The sequence below is a fragment of the Oryx dammah genome, unplaced genomic scaffold (assembly GCF_014754425.2).
Source record: "Oryx dammah isolate SB20612 unplaced genomic scaffold, SCBI_Odam_1.1 HiC_scaffold_25, whole genome shotgun sequence".
In the NCBI taxonomy this organism is placed as follows: domain Eukaryota; kingdom Metazoa; phylum Chordata; class Mammalia; order Artiodactyla; family Bovidae; genus Oryx; species Oryx dammah.
In genome coordinates this window covers 86121734-86146880 of record NW_024070209.1, presented here as the reverse complement: position 1 = coordinate 86146880, position 25147 = coordinate 86121734, and the positions used below count along the sequence as shown (strand labels likewise).

General features: G+C 44.6%; 1 protein-coding gene across 1 annotated transcript in view; it reads right to left on the bottom strand.

The window, feature by feature from the left end:
* Positions 1 to 780: 780 nt before the first annotated feature.
* NOL10 (nucleolar protein 10) overlaps positions 781 to 25147 on the bottom strand; it is a 94877-nt gene continuing 70510 nt past the window's right edge. The window contains exons 18-21 of the mRNA XM_040224932.1: positions 19393 to 19566; positions 18897 to 19144; positions 7439 to 7541; positions 781 to 1626 (exon numbers count right to left, since the gene is read on the bottom strand). Of these exons, the coding sequence (XP_040080866.1) occupies positions 1507 to 1626; positions 7439 to 7541; positions 18897 to 19144; positions 19393 to 19566 (645 nt within the window). The 3' untranslated portion in view covers positions 781 to 1506. The remainder of the gene's footprint in view (positions 1627 to 7438; positions 7542 to 18896; positions 19145 to 19392; positions 19567 to 25147) is intronic.

Here is a 25147-nt window from a genome sequence, read left to right as displayed (position 1 = left end):
ACTACCCAGGTAACAGGAGTCTCTTTCTGGTGATGTGTCTGTACACACACACACATACACACACACACACACACTACCCAGGTCACACACACACACACACACACACACACACACACACACACTACCCAGGTCACACACACACACACACACACACACACTACCCAGGTAACAGGAGTCTCTTTCTGGTGACGTGTCTGTGTACACACACACGTACACACACACACCCCACCCCACCACACACACAGACACACACACTCTGTCTCCCTCTCCTTTTTTTTTTTCCTGGAAACATCCTCTTCCTCTCAGACCACAGAGGGCCCTCCAGGTAACAAGAGTCTCTTTTTGGTGATGTGTCTGTATACACACACCCACACACACACACTCTGTCTCTCTCTCCTTTTTTTCCTGGAAACATCCTCTCCCTCTCTGACCACAGAGGTCACAGCCTGACCCGTGCTGTTCCCAGTCTGCAGGGCAGCAGAGACACGTGGTGGGGGCGCAGCTGCAGGAAAACAGGAGGGGAGACCGAAGGGACGGAAGCAAGGTCCCAACAGGAGGGAGACGAGAAAGGAGGCAGCCTGGATCCCGGTGGCCTGAGGCAGTTACTCTCCAGCCTGGCTGTGTTCATTAACACCTTTGCCTTTTTGCTCCTGACATCTCAACTTAGATTCTATCATTTACAACCCCAACAGTCACTATCTCAGGGACTCTTCACACATTCGCATACAAAGAAACCAAAATCATTTTTCAAATTAACTCAAGGAATGGGTCTCTCTCCAAGAAGCTGTTCAAATGAAAGCATTTATTTTTATAAACGTCGTCTCCAGCCAGTATATCTCTAATTGCACTTAAGACACTGGGGGAAAAAAAATCTGTATTTAATCCTCTGCCAAGTTAAAAGAATATCCAGTAGCTTCCACTTTCTGTTTTAGATGGCTATTACCATTTAATTTACATTCTCTTGGTATAAAAATATGTTTTAAAAAATCCCAGACCAATACATAAACATATTTACCAGCATATTTTTAAAAACACAAACATGACCGAAGCCCATAGTCGGGCGAGAGGGGAGTGGCCTCTTGGGGCGGGGGCGGGGGCCGAGTGGAGTCATGAGCGGCAGTGGGCAGGGCAGACAGTCCCAGAAGACCCCGGGCCCCGGTCTACAGCCTAGAAGACCCTCTCAGCCCACGGGGCACATCTCACAGTATTAGAAGACAACCACCTCTCACACTGGATTAAAATCAGGGGGAAGGAACAACGTTCTCAGGGAGCCACATGGCACAGAAGTGCCCCGGGGCTCCACATGGCCAGCGGGCCCAGCCCCAGAGTCTGACCAGAGGCCTGGGGACCACGGCCCGGTCTGGACTTCTCTCTGCAGATGTGAGGATTCCCCAGGACTTGAGGGCCGCCTGACCCCGGTCGTGGCTAACACGCCCAAATGAACGACGATCCGGCGGGGGACATGCACTGAGCTCCTCGGGGTCACGCGCAGGGCCTGCTCCGGTCTCAGTGGAATGGCCGCCCCCGCCTGGGCCGGGACCTGAGATGACCTGCCGAGCGGCGCACAGCCTTCCTCTCCTGCCGGTGCAGTTTCTCAGCCTCCTGCTGCTGCTTCTGCTGCTCCGACTGAGAAAGAAGAGCACATGAGGGGAAAGAAGAGAAAGGACATGCCAACACCCCTTTCTGGGGGCCCACTGGAATGCCAACGGCACGACCCGTTCTGGCAGGGACAGCAGGAGCAGTGCCAGCCGCCATGGTCCCTGTGAGAGCCGAAGCCTTAAATCCCCTGGGCTGGAGCGCGGCCTGGGCACGCCGGACTGAACCACAGAGCTCGAGGCTAGTTCCTCAGCCCACACGCCACAAAGCTGCTCACGGGAGAGCCAGCCTGAAGAAGGCGCGATGGCTTTCCAAACGCCCATGACTTCTCTTGTGGAACTGTCCTTCACTGACAAGCCAGAGCCATTCAACAGTTTACTCACATTGTCTTAAAGACAAAAAAAGTCCTTCTGTGTCCCCAAACTGTGTAATAACCCACCTACGATTAACAATGCAGTCCCCCGGACCTGGTTCCAAAGAGAATCAAACTTGAAAGGCAGAGAGCTACCACTAAACACTGATCAAGGCTCGGCAGACACGTCAGTCAATCCCAAGTTCATGGCCGGAAGGGGCACATGGGTTCTGGGATGGCTGCTTTGAAGGCACTGTTTTCAACACTCAGGTGAGAAAACCAGACCTCCCCCAAACAGTGTCACTAGTTTCACAGAAGAGAGCTACATCAGTGCAGAATCTGCGCTGAAGGGAAGAGAAGCTTCGGAGTTCTAAGAACACAGCTCTGTTCCACCAAGTCTGGTTTGGAGAATACAAACCCCTAACTGTGAAGCTCAAAATAAAAATCTTAGCTGGTGGAACTGAAAGAAGGTCCAACTTTGACAGCAGTGGTGGGGCAACCACTTTCAAAGTTGAAAATGCTGCCTTAGAGACACCTGCACGGCCTGCCAGCCTGTGACTTGCCAGCTCCAGGCACCTGGGGGTACTCATTCATATGTCCGCCTTGAAGAACAAGTCTCTGTGTTCACTTACTGCCGGGATTATTCCACTTCTGTAAAGTGAAAGAGCTGGGAGGTGACGGAATCACGAGAAAAGAACATGATTTGTAAGACCAAAAACTGATGACTCTTTCCTATTCGAGGAAACCCTTGGACTGAGATTCTGAAGAATCGAGCACTTTTCCTATGTACCATTTTTCAAAGCCTTTTCAAAGTAACCCTGCCCAGTGTGCTCCTCTGTAGGTCACTCCCCGGGCCCCACCCAGCCCAGGGCGCGGTCCTTCCTGCCTGAGGTCAGCCCTGACCTCTCACTACAGGGTGAGGAACCTCTGTCAGCCCCCTTCAGTCTGCCTCCTCCAGCAATGGGCCACAGTGACTTTTTAAAAATAGAAACAGTATGCCGGTCTCCTGCTAACTAGACCTTTTCAACCGCCTTCCACGGTTCTTAAGACCACGGGTAAAATTTAACCTTGCACACAGCCCTGCTGGACAGCTCTACGTGCCTTTCCAGCTACACGTGAGGCCACAGTTGGCAGCCCCGTGATGGCTGTGCTTCACACACGTAGGCTCACTCCCACCCCCAGCGAGGCTGGAGCCCAGAGCCCTGCCCGCCCCCCGGGGCTCTGCTGCCCCTCACTCCTCCGGCTGGGCCGGGCCCCTGACACTCCCAGCCCTGGGCCTCCAGGAGCATGTCCCACATTACGATGAGGTGACTGTACGTGATCTCCCTCCATCCACGGACTGCGGCACCCACGGCCACGTCTCTGTTCTGTGTGTCCCTAGCACGTGGCGAGAGCAGGCTAAGGCTCCTTTGTGAATGGATAACTCAGAAACCAGAGGGAAACTGCAGGCTCCCTAGCAGAGCAGATAATGGTGTATCAGCAAGCCCCTGAACACTGCTTATTTAATATTCTGTTTCTTCATATTAAGAAAAGTGAAGTTGTTCAGTCGTGTCCAACTTGCAACCCCGTGGACTGTAGCCTACCAGGCTCTTCCATCCATGGGATTCTCCAGGCAAGAATATTGGAGTGGGTTGCCATTTCCTTCTCCAGGGGATCTTCCCGACCCAGGGATCTCCTGCACTGCAGGCAGACGCGTAACCTTCTAAGCCACCAGGGAAGCTCTCATATTAAGAAGCATCCCTTTAAAAATGCCTCTGGTCCAAGTAACTTTGGGAAATGAGGTACTAAATAAAGATAAACAGAGAGTGCTGGGGCTTTTTAAGTCAGGAGCTGCTCTGCATCTTTGATACGGACATCTGTCGTGGATTTCCCTTGGGGGTGTGGGCTTCCAGGAGCCCCTTCTCCGTCTCCTGGAGCACACTCCATGAGGCCCGGCCCGTGGAGTCCCCACAAAGGCAGGTGTCTACACGTGAGCTCAGAGGTAGCAGCGATCCCTGCAGAAAAACCTCTGTCCAGAAACGTGTGTGTTCAGTCGTGTCTGACTCTTTCATGACCCCATAGGCGGCAGTCCACCAGGCTCCTCTGTCCAGGCAAGAAAACTAGAGTGGGTTGCCATTCCCTACTCCAGGGGATCTTCCCCAGGAATCAAACCCGGGTCTCTTGCATCTCTTGCACTGGCAGGCTTTACCACTTTACCACTGTGCCACCTGGGAAGCCCCTGTCCAGAAAAAAAACTGTCCTTATCCCCAATCTAGAGAAGAGCTGTATTTGCAAAATGTTGCCACTGTGTGACCGATTCATTACGAGTTAAGAGCCAACCAGCTTCTTCTCCTCCCTGTTCCTGTCCTGACTCCTTCCCCACATCCATGTCAGTCCTATCTTGGGACGGGGGTGGGGGAGGAGGCTAAATGCAAAGCCCACACCTGCACCAGTACCTGGCTGGCCCAGGGCCCCTGAGGGAATGAACTACAGGGTATTTAAAAGTAGAATCTGGGACCTAATCCTAGTTTTGCCACTACACAATTTTAAATAATATTAAGGCATAGGTTTTTCTCCTTCAATCTGATTAACATTTTGGAAAGTATATATGAAAATACTTGGAAAACTCGAGATTTTACTTGACTATATCACACACCTAGTATAAAAGGATTTGTATTAAAAAAAACCACAAACAATAATTCCATAAAAATTCTTAAATAAAGCTAAGATTTAATAGTTGAAATTCTATTAGTCAAAGGATGAAACAGGCATAAGTCAAACGCCAACTGATGCATTCCCCAAACTAGTGTCAAAGCCTCTCCTAGACTCAACCGCAAGGCTGCTTTAAGTATTTTCACTTAAACGTTTCGTTTTTATATTGCAGTTTAGTCACTAAGTTGTGTCCGACTGTTTGCGACCCCATGGACTGTAGCCCACCAGGCTTGTCTGTCCAAGGAGTTTCCCAGGCAAGAATACTGGAGTGGGTTGCCAATTCCTCCTCCAGGGGATCTTCCAGGCCAAGGGATCGAACCCATGTCTCCTGCATTGCAGGCAGATTCTTTACCGCTGAGCCATCAGGGTAGCTCTCTTTTGTTTTTTGGGGTGTTGGGGGGAAAATCAGAGCCATCTTATTTCCAGTTTACCACAAATCATATACTGATACTGACCTCAGTACCTTCCAACTGGGGAAACGTGGGGAAGGAGTATGCTTGCATCCTCCCAGCTCACACTGTGCGGCAGAGGGAGCCCTGGGCCAGGCAGCCGGGAGCCTGCGAAGTCTTCCCACAGGGGACCTGCGCCTGCTGCCCCCTCAGCATTGTGAACTTCACAGGGAATTAGGGAATGGTCGAGGGCACACAGAGACTCTCTAAGAAACTAGGTACAATGAGTTAGTCTGAACACACAACCAGTTTTGGCTTATTTAAATGAGAAATGTAAGATGCAAGTCTGCTGTAAATGAAGACAGATTTAACTGAAAAGCTTCTTACACACAGAATAAAAAAGTTCTAATGGAAGGAGTGGGAAGAGGGGGATTTGGGAAAAGGTGATCAAAAGTACAAACTTCAGTCACGAGATAAAGGATTATTAGGGGTGTGATGTACAGTGTGAAGACTACAGTCAAAACTGCTATATTACACACAGGAAAGCTGTTCAGAGGGTAAATCCTTAGAGATCTCATCACAAAGAAAAAACAGTATTTTTTCTTTTTCTGCTCTTTTTTTTTTGTATCTATATAATGCACAGTAACTAAGTAAAAAATATCCTTATCATTTGGCAGGCCTTCTGACAACATCAGAAAGAACTGTCAACAACCAGAGATGAATGAGCGGACGTTGTGAACACATTTCTCCGAAGGAAATGTATGAATGGCCAATAGGCGCATAAAAAAAATGCTCTACCATTGTTAGTCATCAGGAAAATGTCAATCAAAACCATAGTGAGATACCACTTCACACCCACAAGGATGACTACAATAAAGACCAACAGTAACAAGTATTGGCAAGGATGAGGGAAAAAACAGAACCCTCATAGACTGATGGTGGGAATGGGCAATGGTGCCATAGCTTTGGAGAACAGTCTAGTCGTTCCTCAAAAAGTTAAAAAAACAAACAACTCTAATGTCCACCATCAGATTAATTGACAAGCAAATTGTGGTATGGGCTTCCCAGGTAGTTCAGTGGTAAAGAATCTACTGGCCAATGAAGGAGACATGGATTTAATCCCTGGGTCGGGAAGATGCCTTGGAGAAGGGAATGGCAACCCACTCCAGTATTCAAGCCCGGAGAATCACATGGACAGAGGAGCCTGGCAGGCTACAGTCTATAATATAGCAAAAGAGTCGGACTCCACTTAGCAACTGACCAACAAAAAACTGGTATATTCACAGAATTAAATATTACTCAGTCACAAAAACGAATAAAGCTCTTGTACAGGCTGCAACATGGATTAGCCTTTAAAAACATGCTAAGGTAAAAGAGGCTAGTCACAAAAGAAAACACGTTGTGTGATTCTATATATACACACAATGTCCAGAACAGGCAAATCCACAGGCTGGGACATGAGAGGGTGGGGTTTCCTTTCGGAGTGATGAGGATGGTCCAGATTTAGATGGTGATAATCGAGCACAGCATTTGGCGACTACTAAAAACTCCGGGAGTTGGTGATGGACAGGGAGGCCTGGCGTGCTGTGATTCATAGGGTTGCAAAGAGTCGGACACGGCTGAGCAACTGAACTGAACTGAAAAGCCCTGAGCTGTATATTTTTAAAAGGGTGGATTTTAGATACTTGTATTGTATCTCAATTTAAGAAAAGGATCAGAAGCAAAGTCTTTGTCATTCTTTCCCTCTTTGTGACAATACATACTAAGCGAGAGTGACTAAATGAGAAAAAAAATTTTTTGAAAACTAAAACCATGGAGCTTCTTCACTCACCTGTTCATAGCAAATATTTAAACCAGCTTATTCCTCCTTCACTGTATGCCAGGTGTCATCAAAGGCGGCTTAGAAATGACTGTTGTTAAGTCAGTTTAGAATGGGGCCTACTGCGGATAGAGTAATTCACCTCCTCAAACTATCCACCCTGGGCAAGCTGACTGCACTGTGATGAACACATGAGAAATCACCAGTTCTTGATCAAGTCATTGTGAGCCTGAACTATTCTTTCACAGCCGTGGATGGTCAGGACTTCTGTTTTACAAGGTCCCACCTCAGGTGGCCCAGTGACCCCAAAACCATGCTGCGGCTCTTCACCAATAGTACCGAGCCTGGGGTAACTGGGGGCCTGCCTCCCTCGAGACACCAGACATATGCCTGGCTCTGCCAATGCTCTGCCTTGCAGTGTGCTTGCAACCCAGGAGGGGCTCCGGCTGCAGGGTAAAAACGCCCGAACAGCACATGCTCCCTCAACAGGGGGAAGCCTGGAAGGCAGCTCTGAGGTCAGACACACACAACACTGCTGGAAGCCTCGTCTTCCTTCTGTGAATTAAAAAAGAACAAGAGAAAACAACTTACCTTCTTTAATGTAAATGTCAGTTGTTTGCTGCCAACCGTGGTGTCCGATACACTCAATGTTCCATTTTTTGCTTCAAGTTTCAACCGGTCTTCAAGGGTTTTACTGCAGGAAATTTAAGAGAATGACACATTAATTAGGGTTGTTTTGATTTCCCATTAGAAACAAGCTTTAATTAGAATTGATCACACGAAGAATGACCTTTTACACATGTGGTAAAGACAGAAAATGGCATTTGTTTAACACAATCAATGGACAGAATTGCAGACACTCAAACCGTCATTACTCAGACTCAGCAAATATGCAGTAGAAACAATGGCTGTCCCAAACACCCACTAATTAAGTGTTTTAAGTGGTGGTTCCACATATTTCAGTGCTTGCTATTTATGTTACTAAATCACATTTCTGAAGCCAAAATGCAAAGGAGCCATATTTCTAAAGCATGTAATTTACTGTAACGGTCAGAGGCACTTAAGCTGCTAAACCATTTTATATTAAATCCAGGCACCAGTTAGGTATGTGAGCATCTCAGCAACTCATTCACCTTCTACACAGCAGTGAACACAAACAAAGCCTTTCAGGTCAAGCCACAGAGAAGTGCTATGAGAACTCTGACTTTTCCTTCACTTCTTAGCTTGTCGACCACACTCATTACCCCACAGTACAAGCAACCTGACACGTGAGATCACCTGATGACACGGAGAAAACAAAAGCAATCACACTGGGGATGTGACTTAGCCTGACTCAGGGCTACCTCTCCTTTCAACTTCGTACCTGACTTACTTTCTGACACAATTTACCCCCAATTCAAATTTCATTTCTTGATCATGTTTCTAAAGTCTCTTTCTATAATCTTTGTCTTTGCTATGGTCTGCTGTGCCTGGCAACTCACTGCATCTATGACAGTCAAGATGTTGATTCTGATTTTGAATTTAGTACCAGTTATAGAACACTTCATTACATGTTCTTATAACAATGCTTTATTATAAAAGCAGATCAGCGTTAACTTGCTTTAGAGTGAAAAAACAGAACTAAGCCTAAAGATAGATATTTTTAGTAAGTTTTAGATTGGGGGCAGGAGGAGAAGGGGACGACCGAGGATGAGATGGCTGGATGGCATCACGGACTCGATGGACGTGAGTCTGGGTGAACTCCGGGAGATGGTGATGGACAGGGAGGCCTGGCATGCTGTGATTCATGGCGTCACAAAGAGTCGGACACGACTGAGCGACTGAACTGAACTGAATGTCAGCTCTAGCCTTTCTGCATGTGCGCATGTTCATTCATGTCCAATTCTTTGCGACCCCATGGACTGGAGCCTGCCAGGCCCCTCTGTCCATGGGATTCTCCAGGTTAAGAATACTGGAGTGGCATGATTCATGTTGATGTATGGCAGAAACCAACACAATACTGTAAAGCAATTATTCTTCAATTAAAAAAAAAAAAAAAAGACATTGGAGTAGGTTGCCATTTCCTCCTCCAGGGAATTTTCCTGACCCAGGGATCGAACCCACATCTCCTTTGGCAGAAGGATTTGGGAAGCCCTCTAGAAAAGGTTAAAGCAATACCCTCACATCCCTGGGATGAAACTGGGAAAGGACAGGAGAGGGAACCAAGAAGAATAAGGTTGTCTCTTCTATTCAGTTCCTTCCTCAAAAAAAAAAAAGTAAAAACACTTCCAATACTCCTTGCACCAACTTAAAACGGAATGCACCCTTTTTTAATTTAAAACCTTGGCTGAATTTTAAAGAGACTGGTGGTCGTGGTGGTACATTGTATGAAAGAGTCGTCTTTTTCCTGAAATACGATCTTTGGGACTAATTACTGAGGACACAGCTCCACCAGACAGTGATGCTCCTTTGAAATTCTGAAAGCCAGTGTTTGATGTTCACAGCTTTGAAAGCTCTACCTCTAGTTTACGACGACTAGTTAGTACTAAATATACCTTCCTTATATAATTTGAGACATAAAGTGGTTAGCATAGAAGTGGCAACTCTTTTCTAAGCAATAATGCTATTAAGAAACACTTTTAAAGTACTTTTCATCTTCAAAGTTCTTAACAGACTAACTAATTAATCCTTTCAACATCCCTGAGACAGAATATAGATGGCAAAAGGGGAGGTAAGATATTCTATAACTTGCCCCAGGCCACAGAAGGATTCGAGTCTAAAACCAGGATACCAATTTAACAATTTCTGGTTTCCAGGCGTGTGTCAGACCATGCTTGATTTATAAAGTTTTGTTCAGGAAATGTGTCCATTAAGTATTCTAAATGACAAGCTTCCCCATGACAAACTGAGTGAAATGAAGGTTTGGTTTTGCCTTTTCTTTTTTTTTTAAACCAGAATTCAAAAGTAAAGTGTAAACCGACTCCAGCATGTGTGACTCATGTCAGCCTCAGCAAATGCCTTTGGTCGTTCATTTCATTTTTGTTCTTTCTTTCCAGGGCTATAAACGCTGAGATTTTAAAGGTAACAGGAATTCTGAGTAACTATGGAGCCACTGAGACAAGGTGGTACCCAGAGAACACTAATTTGGGAAGAAAAAGACTTTTCAAGTAAATTGTGGGAAATTACTACTCTTCTCAGGATGACCTAGCTCCTCCATGACAGGGCAGAGCAGCTCTGGTCTCCTCTCCGGGTACCTGGCCGTGCGCTTGTAGAAACTTGTCCTGTCTCGGCTCCCTGGAGAGACCTGAGCTTTGGAAGGAGCCGTGGCAGAGGATCAGACGCAGGGGCCAAGAGCAGAGGCTTCTGCAGTAAAGCAGGTCCCACTTTCTTCCCTTCAAAGTCAGCCTGCGAATGCGGCTGCAAACCAGCAGTCCCTGAGCCTGCTACCCGAGTGTGAATTTGGTCAGAGACGATGGAAGGCCCGGCCAGACACCTGCAAACTGTCTACTGTGAACAAAGAAGAAAACGCAGCAGCCTTGGTGCTGGTCCTTCTCACACCCGCCCAGGATGGCTGGCCCTCCCAGTCCGGCTCCCCTCCCTGTCTAGCCTTCAGATCGGCTGGCCTCTGGCTACTTTCTAATTGATGGTCAAGTTAAGAATTTCAATAGAAAAAAAAAAAAAAAAAGCTTTTTTCATGATGACTGTGGGGACTGCCAAGAAGACAGATATGACACGGGCTATAGCAGGTGGGAAGTGAGAGAAGTACTCAGCACAGGATGGAGCGGACACGAGGTCAAGAACCTACATGATCAGTACGGCTGTATTAGAAGAAAGAAGAGTGGGCATAAACTCCAGTGGGAAATACTAAGGTACTTATTAGATGCTTCAGGATAGCTGAATGATTTACTTCTTTGAGGCTCTAAAACACACACACATTGATATTAAATTAATAACAATGCTCCTTCTTGGAGTTCTTAAAATCATTTTGTGAGGAAAGGGAGGGAGTGAGTGGAAGAAATCCATAAAGGCACAGAGAAGAGGTAAGTTCAGTTCAGTTCAGTCCAGTTGTGTCTGACTCTTTGCGACCCCATGAACTGCAGCACGCCAGGCGTCCCTGTCCATCACCAACTCCTGGCGTTCACTCAAACTCACGTCTATTGAGTCGGTGATGCCATCCAGCCATCTCATCCTCTGTTGTCCCCTTCTCCTCCTGCCCCCAATCCCTCCCAGCATCAGAGTCTTTTCCAATGAGGCAACTCTTCGCATGAGGTAGCCAAAGTACTGGAGCTTCAGCTTCAGCATCATTCCTTCCAAAAAAATCCCAGGGCTGATCTCCTGCAGAATGAACTGGTTGGATCTCCTTGAAGTCCAAGGGATTCTCAAGAGTCTTCTCCAACACCACAGTTCAAAAGCATCAATTCTTTGGCGCTCAGCTCTCTTCACAGTCCAACTCTCACATCCATACATGACCACAGGAGAAACCATAGCCTTGACTAGACGGAACTTAGTCGGCAAAGTAATGTTTCTGCTTTTGAATATGCTATCTAGGTTGGTCATAACTTTTCTTCCAAGGCGTAAGCGTCTTTTAATTTCATGGCTGCAGTCACCATCTGTAGTGATTTTGGAGACCCCCAAAATAAAGTCTGACACTGTTTCCACTGTTTCTCCGTCTATTTGCCTGAAGTAACGGGACCAGATGCCATGATCTTAGTTTTCTGAATGTTGAGCTTTAAGCCAACTTCTTCACTCTCCACTTTCAGAGGCTTTTTAGTTCCTCTTTACTTTCTGCCATAAGGGTGGTGTCATCTGCATATCTGAGGTTATTGAGATTTCTCCCAGCAATCTTGATTTCAGCTTGTGTTTCTTCTCGCCCAGGATTTCTCATGATGTACTCTGCATAGAAGTTAAATAAGCAGGGTGACAGTATACAGCTTTGATGTATTCCTTTTCCTATTTGGAACCTGTTGTTCCATGTCCAGTTCTGTTGCTTCCTGACCTGCATATAGGTTTCTCAAGAGGCAGGTCAGGTGGTCTGGTATTCCCATCTCGTGAAGAATTTTCCACAGTTTACTGTGACCCACACAGTGGAAGGCTTTAGCATAGTCAATAAAGCAGAAGTAGATGTTTTTCTGGAACTGTCTTGCTTTTTCCATGATCCAGCGGATGTTGGCAATTTGATCTCTGGTTCCTCTGCCTTTTCTAAAACCAGCTTGAACATCTGCAAGTTCACAGTTCACATATTGCTGAAGCCTGGCTTGGAGAATTTTAATGCAAAGGTAGGAAGTCAAGAAACACCTGGGGTAACGGGCAAATTTGGTCTTGGAATGCGGAATGAAGCAGGGCAAAGACTAATAGAGTTTTGCCAAGAGAATGCACTGGTCATAACAAACACCCTCTTCCAACAACACAAGAGAAGACTTTACACATGGACATCACCAGATGGTCAACACCGAAATCAGATTGATTATATCTTTGTAGCCAAAGATGGAGAAGCTCTACACAGTCAGCAAAAACAAGACCAGGAGTTGACTGTGGCTCAGATCATGAACTCCTTATTGCCAAATTCAGACTTAAATTGAAGAAAGTAGGGAAAACCACTAGACCATTCAGGTATGACCTAAATCAAATCCCTTATGACATACAGTGGAAGTGAGTAATAGATTTAAGGGACTAGATCTGATAGATAGAGTGCCTGATGAACTACAGATGGAGGTTCATGACATTGTACAGGAGACAGGGATTAAGATCCCCATGGAAAAGAAATGCAAGAAAGCAAAATGGCTGTCTGAGGAGGCCTTACAAATAGCTGTGAAAAGAAAAGAAGTGAAAAGCAAAGGAGAAAAGGAAAGATCTTCCCAGTTGAATGCAGAGTTCCAAAGAATATCAAGGAGAGATAAGAAAGCCTTCCTCAGCAATCAATGCAAAGAAATAGAGGAAAACAACAGGATAGGAAAGACGAGATCTCGTCAAGAAAATTAGATACCAAGGGAACATTTCATGCAAAGATGGGCTCGATAAAGGACAGAAATGGTATGGACCTAACAGAAGCAGAAGATATTAAGAAGAGGTGGCAAGAACACACAGAAGAGAAGAGGTAAACTGAAGGAAAATAAAGGAATCACCCCTCCATAGCCTGTATTAAAGGGGATACAAAGAAAGTAGAGAAATGAATCCACAGATAAATGGTAAATTTTAAGTACTTTGTTTTAAACATGTAACTTTGTAACACATAAAGGTTACTGAAAACTCTGAGTGCTTCCAGTTTGCACACATTGCTTCAAAGCCTCTACTGCAGCAGATGTAAGTTCAGGCAACCACTGGGTGTTAGCTCAACCTTCAGCTCTGTTAAAATCTGCGAAGGTTCCACTGTTGTTACCAGTGTGGGGGGGACAGGCACACGAGGCCTTTCTGGAGGACAACCTGGCCACACTGATCACACACACCTATTATGACCCAGCGAACTCTATCGTCAGGTTATGGTCTAAACAAATTCTTGCATGTGGGTACATATTTATAACTGTGAAAATGGAAGAGAAAATCAAGAAACAACCTAAACACTCAAAATTAGGTATTATGGCCCATCCACCTTCTGAAATACTTATGCAGCCATAAGGCAAACCTCCCATGCACTTACAAAGAAAACATTTCAAAACTTGTTTTTCAATGAAAAGAACATGTGACTTGGCAATGAGATTAGTGCGATCCACAAGTGTACACATGAGTGTGTGCATACCTGGGAGTGACCAGGAGGTCACTCAGGACCTCAGGGAGGGAGTGTCGGGGGAGAGGAGACTGCTACCTTTCATCCTTTATTTGTATTTCAGCGATAGCATGCTTGTGATAATAAAGTCATATATACAGCGATGATAACATGCTTGTGTATCAGTGCAGTACTGATTACTGGAGTAATAAAAGATTCGCTTTTAAAAAAAGAAAAAGTTTGAAATGAAACTTCTTTCAGAATTAGACTTTTAGTTTTTATCTACTATCAGTGAGAAGGAAATTAGCTGATGAGGAAAAGCTGGCCACAGTTGTTTGATTCAAAGAGGATAAGGTTGCAGACATGATAAGCAACTCACCACGAGATAACCAAAGCACCTGATGAAGATGAGTTCCTTGAAGGCAGAAAATCTCTTTGCAGAGAGTTGGACACGATTTAGTGACTGAACAACAACTACAACGACCACAGAGCAGGTGCTTCAAAGAATGTTTTCATGAATTGAGCTTTAAGGGCCTCCCAGCAGTAGTATTTATCACCTAAGGAGAGGAGCTATCCTCTGTTCCCGAAACCTGGAAAGCTATCCTAAGGACTCTTTCTCCTGGGTTTACCTACAGACACCTCCAGCACGTACATCAGGTGCCCCAAACCAAGGCTACCCCAGTAACTGAAGGGGGTCACATGCCCTGATTCCCAACAGAGGCCAGTGTGAACACCTTCTCTTTCTACCTAGAAACAGAGTCACTCCCACCCGTCCTGAATTGTCTCCCTGGTTTCTGAAGATGGACCATCTCTTTAACTGGTAGCTCCTGGCCCCATTTGCTCCTGACTGCTCACCCAGTACAGCCCTACCAATTCAGTCCAGTCACTTCTTCACTCTGCCCTTTCCATGGTTAATTCCTCTCTGCATATTAATAAGACAGCTCTCAAGCCTAAAAACCCTTTCCTGTCAAGCTATTGGCCTTGGTTCCTTCCTTTCACTGCCAGTATCTTGAAGGAACCACCTACACTAATTGTTCACAATGTTCTTTTTTCTCCCATTCCTTCCTTGATCTTGACACTCTTCCCACGGCCACGCCTCCATGTTGGGAACCCCCCTCCACCTGACATCGGTACCATGCCCTTCTCTGTGACATCCTCTCCATGCTCGGCTCTTTCCAGTTTCCCCCCCAACTTGTGGGCAACTCCTTAGTACTATTTACTGCCCACCTTCTCCTTCAGCCCTCTAAATCAGACCTCTTAGCCCCAGGCTAGCAATACATTCCTGACACCTCTAAAACCGTATCTATTACTTCGCATGCACTTGTATGCTTTTAGAAAAGTCTATGGTTTTCACCACAGACAAAAAAAAAAATTTGTTGTTCCCAAGGGCTTTATTCTGAGCCCTCGTTTCCCTGTATGCACTTCTGCAAAGTCTTTTTATGCCAGGGTCTCAACCCCACAGGGAGGCTGCTATCTCTTAAACCAACGTCTCTGGCCTACCTCCTACATTCCCATTTGTCAGCCGAACATGACCAGGAGGACACATGGGTCTAGGAGACTCAATGTGCTGAATACCCAGCTCAATACATTGAGCCTTAAATTTGTTTTTCATTCTGTATCCTTTATCTCAGTGGCAACACTGCTAGACATTTCAACATCGCCCCACCTCCTTTGATATTAAGTTAGTAATCAAACGGTATTGTAGTGTGCTTCTTATTCTTAAGACACGCTCAGGAATAATCTGGTTCAATGTCTGTCTGCTCCTCTCCACCCCATGTCAGGGATTCATCACTTGCCCCTGGGACTGCTTTATTACACTTGGCTAGTTGATCTCATGGGCCCAGTTTCTCCCTGCATTTTCTCTCTAAAACTGCAGTATTTCGCTAACATTTTTTGGGAAATAGGGCTTTGTTACGCCTATGCTTTTATTTTCTACAACAAACATGCACTGCTTTTACTGTGTTAAGTATTTACATAACTGGGAGGAGGGACTGAACAGATCTGATCACGATAATCTTAGCCCCAACCTCCCCTGGCTCGCCCGTACCTCAGCCAGGGCCAGGGCCTCACGCGCCTGCCTCCCTGGCTCCCGGGCTGTGCTCCCTGCCGCTCACTCGGTGCTCTCGCCGCACAACCACAGCTCTTCCCTCGCCTCCAAACAGCTGTCCTGTTCATACGGCCCCTTTGGCCAAGAAAGCCAGCTTTCCCACCCTGCTCTCAGTGTTCATCCTTTTCCTTTCAAAAGATCAGTTTCAATATGACCTCTAATTAAGACTTCAGTGAACCTCTAAAAATCCACCCCCTCTCTTCCTCGCACACGTTCCCAGGGCCTATGGACGCCTCACAGAGCCCCAGCGGGAACGGCGGTGCTCCCAGCATGTGAGCCGGGCCCTTCCTTCCCACCCCCGGGGCCCAGGATGGCACTCTGCTCACCCGAGGCACCAGACGACTGTCTGACTGACGAGTGGGTGGGTGGAGAGGTTGACAGGTGGATGAATAAACTCAGGAGGAAAGCACAGTGCACTGGAAGGCACATAAGAACGTGCTGACAGACGTATGTGTTGATGCGACGCTCTTGTTACCAGGCTAGGCAATGCAGAGAACTCACTCTGGTTTTAAAAACTGAAATGGTTTTAAAGCTGAGCAAGTCCAGGTGAACTTTCAAACATAATCCACTTGACTCTGATGCTGCGTTTTGCTGATTGCCTTGTGGTAACTCCAAGAATAAACATAAGGAGTCACTTTAGCTCTCTGAAGGATAATGGTACAATGCTTCATTAAATAATATTATAACATTACAAGTTCGGGATTTGCCAAAATAATCCAGTCAAGACTAGAATTCAACAAGGAGTGTGCGCCCAAACACCAGCAAACTGCGGGCTATTCCTACCAAAGGGTGGTCACTCTAAGCAATGGGACTTTTAAGCCTGTGTAAGGATTATCACTCATACAGCTCTTCTCAAAACAACTGTCTAACTTATTGATGCTTACCTTATTACGAATGTGTAATTGCAGTGTATTAGCTTGGTTATCATTTGTTGTTAAATACTAAATGTACATCCCTTTTGTTTTCTATATAAATATCCTACCAAAGCTCACAGGCAAAACAAGAACGTGAGACAGTCTGGTCTTGTCTCCCACCCTCAAACTGCAGCTTCCCGTTACCATGGTTACACTGAAAACGACTGTTCCTGGACTGTCCTGGTCAGTGGTTTTCGGGTAAATGAGTTCTTTTTCAGCAGATCTTGGAAGAGTAACTTACAGGGCTGCCTGACAAGGAGTCAATGCACAGAAGATCCACAGCCTCACAAGGATTTATCAAGTGCCTACTCAGGTCCAGATACATATTCAGGAGCCAGACGTAAAGCAAATAACACAAGACAAAAACACGAGATAATCTAACAAAGAAATTCATTCCATAGAAACAGAATACTAAAAACAAGCAGTCTTCCCTCTGCTTCTAACTAGGACTCCAGGTAAAAATCTAAGAATGACAGCTACATAAGAAGTGGGGTTGCACACATTGCTGATGGAGACATAAAGTGAAGTAGTCTTTTTGGAAACAAGTTTGGCAGTTTCTCAGAAGGTTAGACATAACGTTACCGTGTGACCAGGAGTCCCACTCTTAGGTATGCAGCCAGGAGAAATGAAAGCATATGTCCATGCAAACACATATACAGATGTTCACAGCAGCACTGAAAAGTTGAAACACCAAGCATACCCATCAACTGATATATGGATAAATAAAATGCAGTATTACCCATACCCTGGAATAAAACTGAATGGAACAGACACATGCTACCACATGGATGAACATTAAAGACATCATTCCAAGTAAAGGCAATGAGACAAAATGCCACGTATATGATAACATTCACATGAAATGTCACAAAAGACAAACCTATAGAGCTAGAGAACAGATCAGTGGTTGCCTGGGGGTGAGATAAGGTGGAGTAAATGGGAGTGAATACTGATGGATGGGGTAAGGAACTCTGCTTGTGGGGCTGTGACGAAATGTTCTAAAACTGACTCTATATGTATGTGATAGTTATGTAAATTATATTTAAAGAAACTTGTTACCAAAAAAAAGTGAGGTTGGTAGGTAAAGAAAATCTCTTCATGAGATATTAAACCTATTACTAGATTGTTTGTCTACTGACGTATCTTCTGTTAGGCAGAGCCAGAATTTCTAGATGCTCCTGGATCTAAGTTGAAGGATTCCCTCAACATTTTGTGTCTCAGACATTCGCTAGAAACTGGCAAAATAAAGATGAATGGGCATCTCTCCAGAAACAATTCAGTCTATCTATCAATGTCCTCCCCACCTTTCCCCTCTTCTTCTGTCTGAAAAAGCACAATTTTCAAACCAGGAAGCTGGGGGTTAGAAAAGCACAGGGTACAGAACTGGAACAGCGCCCGTCTGATGCCTCATCTGCCTTGCTTGGCTCCCCCCGCCCTTTCCTCTTGGACCCCCAGACCTTTAGGCTCTTCTTACAAGATTGTCTACTCTATTACATCCAGATCCCATATATCAACACTCAGCCAAGAAATTCTCAAAGCAGAGAATTTCATGTGACTCTCATGTGACTTAGAGCTTATAAACACTGGGGGCTTAAATACCTAACTCCTTACGTAGACACCTGACAACTGAGACTGTTCAAATAATACCATCTCTTTTTAACAATGACTTTTTTTTTTTTTTTACTGTAGTAAAATATTTAACCATAAAACTTACCATTTTAACTATTCTTCAGTGAACAGTCACACTGTTGTGCAACCACTATCACTATCCATTTCTAGAACTTTCTCATCATTCCAAATGGAAACCGCATAGCTCATTAAGTGGTGTCTCCCCAGGCCCCAACCCTGGCAACCACCATTCCACTTTCTGTCCCTGTGTACTCACCTATTCCAGAATACCACTCTTTCTGATCTCTTTGTTTTCCTACATAAAGCTAAAAAAATTCCTGGCAAATTTTCCAAGTGACCTTTTAAATACTCGGATAGACTACGATGAGAGTAAATGTAACTGAAATATTTTTAAAATAACTTTTTGTGAAAGAAGCTGTTACCTCTTTAATTGCCACCATCATTTTTAAGAGTGTGAGTTTTGCAGAAATCAAAGTGCTCTAATGTACATATTTACCAATACTCCTGGGGCCACACCCTGCATCTTACTCTATGTAAACTATGCCTCAAAAAGTTGTTCAGAATCACCACAGTAAGGACCAGTGTATGTCCCCTCTGGCCTCGAGCTGCTACTGTCACATGAACTCCAAAGATCAAGATGACCCCTTGAGGGCACAGGGCCAGCCAGGAAGAGCAAGGCTGGACATTGAGCAAGCCAGGATCAGGGGCAGCATTACTCACTTCATCAGCTTCTGTTTTGTGGCTGAATCTTTGAAGCTTCTGAATTCCTCGCCAGCTTTGATCTCATAGAACTGCGGCTTGAGGACTGTCTGCTGATCCTCCCGGAGCTGTTCCTGCCTCTTCACTTTTTCCTCCCGTTGGAGAAGCCGGCGCTGTTTCCTGACCTCTGCGACCCAGTCTTTTTCATCATCTGAACTCTCAGAACTTTCTGCATCACTTGGTTTTCCTTCCGGTTCTTCCTCCTCTTCCTGAAAATAAAAATAGTTAAGAAGCAGCTCCTTTCCCTCTGCCAAAAATATCGACCCGTTATTTCCTTTTAAATAGCATTAACCTATCAGAGTCTGTGACACTGCGTGCATTGGAAAAAAGTCTTTAATAAAAGAAGGTATATTCCTAAGCTGAAGGTCAAACAAATTACAGCTTTATTCAATGACTCTTCTAACCTATACAGAAAACTGAATATTACACAAATTCTAAATGATAAACAGTACATTACTTTTCCATGAAGTTCCTGTTGTTCTAAGAGTCTCAGTTTCTTCTTCCTTTTTTCACTAATTTTGGAAACAAGTGGATTCAAAAGCCTAAATTCTTCACTTTCTTCATCTACTTGGAAGTCAGGGTTCTCAAACATAACTTTAAATCGATCATCAGTGAGAATATTAGGAAGGCTCTGTAAGAAAAAGAATGTCAAAATTTAAAGTTAATATTAGAATAAAATCTGCCCAGGAAGATAGCTTAAAAACATCTTACTCAACAATTTATTAAAAAGCAACATAAGAAAATAATAGCAAATGAAGCAACTGACAAACAACTAATCTCAAAAATATACAAGCAACTTATGCAGCTCAATTCCAGAAAAATAAATGACCCAATCAAAAAATGGGCCAAAGAACTAAATAGACATTTCTCCAAAGAAGACATTCGGATGGCTAACAAACACATGAAAAGATGCTCAACATGACTCATTATTAGAGAAATGCAAATCAAAACCACAATGAGGTACCACTTCACACCAGTCAGAACGTCTGCGATCCAAAAGTCTGCAAGCAATAAATGCTGGAGAGGGTGTGGAGAAAAGGGAACCGTCCTACACTGCTGGTGGGAATGCAAACTAGTATAGCCACTATGGAGAACAGTGTGGAGATTCCTTAAAAAATTGCAAATAGAACTGCCTTATGACCCAGCAATCCCACTGCTGGGCATACACACTGAGGAAACCAGAATTGAAAGAGACACATGTACCCCAATGTTCATCGCAGCACTGTTTATAATAGCCAGGACATGGAAACAATCTAGATGTCCATCAGCAGACGAATGAATAAGAAAGCTGTGGTACATATACACAATGGAGTATTACACAGCCATTAAAAAGAGTACATTTGAATCAGTTCTAATGAGATGGATGAAACTGGAGCCGATTATACAGAGAGAAGTAAGCCAGAAAGAAAAACACCAATACAGTATACTAACACATATATATGGAATTTAGAAAGATGGCAATGATGACCCTGTATGCAAGACAGCAAAAGAGACACAGATGTGTACAGCGGACTTCTGGACTCTGAGGGAGAGGGAGAGGGTGGGATGATTTGGGAGAATGGCACTGAAACATGTATACTATCATGTAAGAAACGAATCGCCAGTCTATGTCCGATGCAGGATACAGGATGCTTGGGGCTGGTGCATGGGGATGACCCAGAGAGATGTTATGGGGAGGGAGGTGGGAGGGGGTTCATGTTTGGGAATGCATGTACACTCGTGGTGGATTCATGTCAATGTACGGCAAAACCAATACAGTATTGTAAAGTAAAATAAAGTTAAAAAAAAAAAGGCACAATTTACTAAATTATTATGAAATTGTTAAAGAACCAATTTCCAGGCCTTCCTTCTTGCTTATTTCTTCAGTTCAGTTCAGTTCAGTTCAGTCACTCAGTTGTGTCCGACTCTTTGCGACCCCATGAATTGCAGCATACCAGGCCTCCCTGTCCATCACTAACTCCCGGAGTTCACTCAAACTCACGTCCATCAAGGCGGTGATGCTATCCAGCCATCTCATCCTCTGTTGTCCCCTTCTCCTCCTGCCCCCAATCCCTCCCAGCATCAGAGTCTTTTCCAATGAGTCAGCTCTTCGCATCAGGTGGCCAAAGTACTGGAGTTTCAGCTTTAGCATCATTCCTTCCAAACACCCAGGGCTGATCTCCTTTAGAATGGACTGGTTGGATCTCCTTGCAGTCCAAGGGACTCTCAAGAGTCTTCTCCAATATCACAGTTCAAAAGCATCAATTCTTCGGCGCTCAGCTCTCTTCACAGTCTAACTCTCACATCCATACATGACTACTGGGAAAATCATAGCCTTGACTAGACGGACCTTTGTTGGCAAAGTAATGTCTCTGCTTTTGAATATGCTATCTAGGTTGGTCATAACTTTTCTTCCAAGGCGTAAGCGTCTTTTAATTTCATGGCTGCAGTCACCATCTGTAGTGATTTTGGAGCCCCCCAAAATAAAGTCTGACACTGTTTCCACTGTTTTCTCATCTATTTCCCATGAAGTGATGGGACCAGCTTATTTCTTACCCACAATCAAATCCTATTAACCTATTTCACAGCAAATATGTATTACTTGGCTGCTGCACACAATGAGCTAAGAATGAGTGTTTGGGGCTAACTTGATGGTTAATATGTTGGAAATAATTTTCTTTAGTTAACACTTTTTGATATAAGAACATTTCTTAAGAAATACATGGTTTTGAAACGTGGCTTTTTAAGCATGGCTACTACGCTGAATGAGAATTAGTGAGTCTGTCAACTTCAGATTCCAAAAATGGGAGAGGAAGCACGCACCAATAATAAGTTAAGAATTAACATGGGGTAGGAGGGAAGCTGATGGTGTAAGTTTACTGACTCTGAGTTACTTGGAAACATAACGGATATTTCCTTCTCTTATGGGATAGCCTCATCAATTTCCCCCTAGGCCATTGCATTGTTCTCAAAGGATACAGTGCACAACTGTGATTTCGACATAATAAAGCTTTACGATTGACACCTACTTGGATAGCTCAGGACTGACACTGAATTCCTTTTTATTTGTATCACTTCTGAACAGAACATTTTCTAGAAATGTACTATAAACTTAGTGAAGTGAAAGTCGCTCAGTCGTATCCGACTCCTTGCGACCCCATGGACTATACACTTCACGGAATTCTCCAGGCCAGAATACTGGAGGGGGTAGCCTTTCCCTTCTCCAAGGGATCTTCCCAACCCAGGGATCAAACCCAGGTCTCTCGCATTGCAGGTGGATTCTTTACCAGCTGAGCCACAAAGGAAGCCCAAGAATACTGAGTGGGTAGCCTATCTCTTCTCCAGTGGATCTTCCTGACCCAGGAATCGAACCAGGTCTCCTGCACTGCAGGCGGATTCTTTACCAACTGAGCTCTCACTGTAGCCCAACTATAAACTTAAACAGATGATACCTGTATACAACTCAGGGCTTCCTACTGTCCTAATCTGCAGTAGGCTTGGAAACAAGATAAACTAACCTACCTGACATGGTTTGTAAAGTAGACAGCTTAAGGAAGAGGCTGGAAAAAACGAACCTATCTGTGGTGGTCCCTGGCTCTACCTAACAGACTTTATCTTACTGCCTGCTTCTCCACTACTGAGAGTAAATACGGCTCTAAGTTGTTGAGTCAGAATGCTGTTTTTGTATAACAACTACACAAAAAATTGCCAACAAGGGCCCATCTAGTCAAAGCTATGGTTTTTCCAGTAGTCATGTATGGACATGAGAGTTGGACTATAGAGAAAGCTGAGCACCAAAGGATTGATGCTTTTGAACTGTTGTGTTGGAGAAGACACTTGAGAGTCTCTTGGACTGCAAAGAGATCAAACTAGTCAATCCTAAAGAAAATCCATCCTGAATATTCATTGGAAGGACTGATGCTGAAGCTGAAGCTCCAATACTTTGGCCACCTGATGCAAAGAACTGACTCATTGGAAAAGACTCTGGTGCTGGGAAAGATTGAAAGCAGGAGAAGGGGATGACAGAGGATGAGATGGTTGGATGGCATCACTGACTCGACGGACATGATTTTAAGCAAGCTCCAGGAGCTGGTGATGGACAGGGAAGCCTGGCGTGCTGCAGTCCATGGGGTCACAAAGAGTTGGACACGACTGAGCAACTGAACTATACAAAAAAATTGGCAAACCATGAGACACTAAGGAACTTGGGCTATTTATTACCTGTATGTACCTAAAATCTGATTCAGTTCAGTTCAATTCAGTTGCTCAGTCGTGTCCGACTCTTTGCGACCCCATGAATTACAGCATGCCAGGCCTCCCTGCCTATCACCAATTCCCCGAGTACACTCAAACTCACGTCCATTGAGTCGGTGATGCCATCCAGCCATCTCATCCTCTGTCATCCCCTTCTCCTCCTGCCCCCAATCCCTCCCAGCATCAGAGTCTTTTCCAATGAGGCAACTCTTCGCATGAGGTGGCCAAAGTATTGGAGTTTCAGCTTTAGCATCAGTCCTTCCAAAGAACACCCAGGACTGATCTCCTTTAGAATGGACTGGTTGGATCTCCTTGCAGTCCAAGGGACTCTCAAGAGTCTTCTCCAACACCACAGTTCAAAAGCATCAATTCTTTGGTGCTCAGCTTTCTTCACAGTCCAACTCTCACATCCATACATGACTACTGGGAAAATCATAGCCTTGACTAGACGGACCTTTGTTGGCAAAGTAATGTCTCTGCTTTTGAATATGCTATCTAGGTTGGTCATAACTTTCCTTCCAAAGAGTAAGTGTCTTTTAATTTCATGGCTGCAATCACCATCTGCAGTGATTTTGGAGCCCCCCAAATTAAAGTCTGACACTGTTGTCACTGTTTCCTCATCTATTTGCCATGAAGTGATGGGACAAGATGCCATGATCTTAGTTTTCTGAATATTGATCTTTAAGCCAACTTTTTCACTCTCCTCTGACTAACGTTTACTAAAATTCTATGATATGCTGAGTTTTTAATATTTGAGACACACTTAAGGCTTCTCTATTATCATTTCCAAGACGGATTTAGGAACAAAGAGATATGTCCTAGTTCTTGACCCCAAGGCACTCACTCACTCACAACTTGAGTAATAAACAAACCAGACTCTATGCTACAAGGCACTTCATGAAGGATGCTAAGCAGATATAAGTGCTCTAGGAGTAGAAGGGTAAAAAGTAATTCCAAAAAGAGATATCTCAGTGGAGAGGGGGAGGGAGGAGGGGTGCACACAGGGGAGGAGGCTTGAAAGAAGGGTACTTTTCAACAGATAGGAATTTGGGAAGAGCATTTCCAGTCTCCTGAGGAGTGGTGAGCAGTCTGATAATGCAAGAAGAGTGGCAAAATTTGAAAAAAACAATTTTTGATCAGGTCAGATTGTAAAAGATTTAATATGCCGTGACCTCACTCTGCAGGTAAGGGGAAATGACTAGGGAAAAAGAGGATAAGGAGGAGAAAGGTGACAAGCAGAAGAGTGAGTCAAGAATCTCAGAACAAAGAAATCTGCTCTGTGACTCTGCAGCCGCATGGTACATGGTGGGCTATTGAGACAGAACTCATACATGAGGAAGACAGAAGAGGCCACTTGAGGAAATGGGAACAGAGACAGGGCCTGAATCAGGGCAACTGGAATCCAACGGTGAAGATACACTAGTAAGCTAGAATTGACAGATATCTCTATGGAGGAGATGGGAGGAGGAATACTGAAAAATGGTATTTAAAGATTTTTTTTAAATACTGTTAAAAATTTCTACCAAATGTCTAGTTAAAGTGACTAGAAAGCTGGGGAATACCGTAAGTTAGGATCTATCCTTGGAGATGATCAGAAAAAAAAAGACATACGGTGGAATAAAGGGCAAGAAATTATGTACTCAAGAAACCAAGACGTCCCCCAGTGGCTCTAAGTACACATGATACATTAAGACAACACAGGATTATTTAGCGCTAAAAAGGGGTATCAAGCTACAAAAAGACAGAGAGAGACCCTTTCTAAGCAAAAGAAGCCAATCTGAAAAGGCTACGATCTCAACTAAATGACACTGCAGAAAAGGTAAAACAATGGACTCAGGCAGAAGCTCAGTGGGTGCTAGGGGTCAAGGAAAGGGATGAAAAGGTGGAGCTCAGAGGTGTGGGGGAAGCGAAAATATGCTTACCTTCTAATAGTGGACATGTGTCTCTACACACATGTCTCAAACCACAGCATGAACACC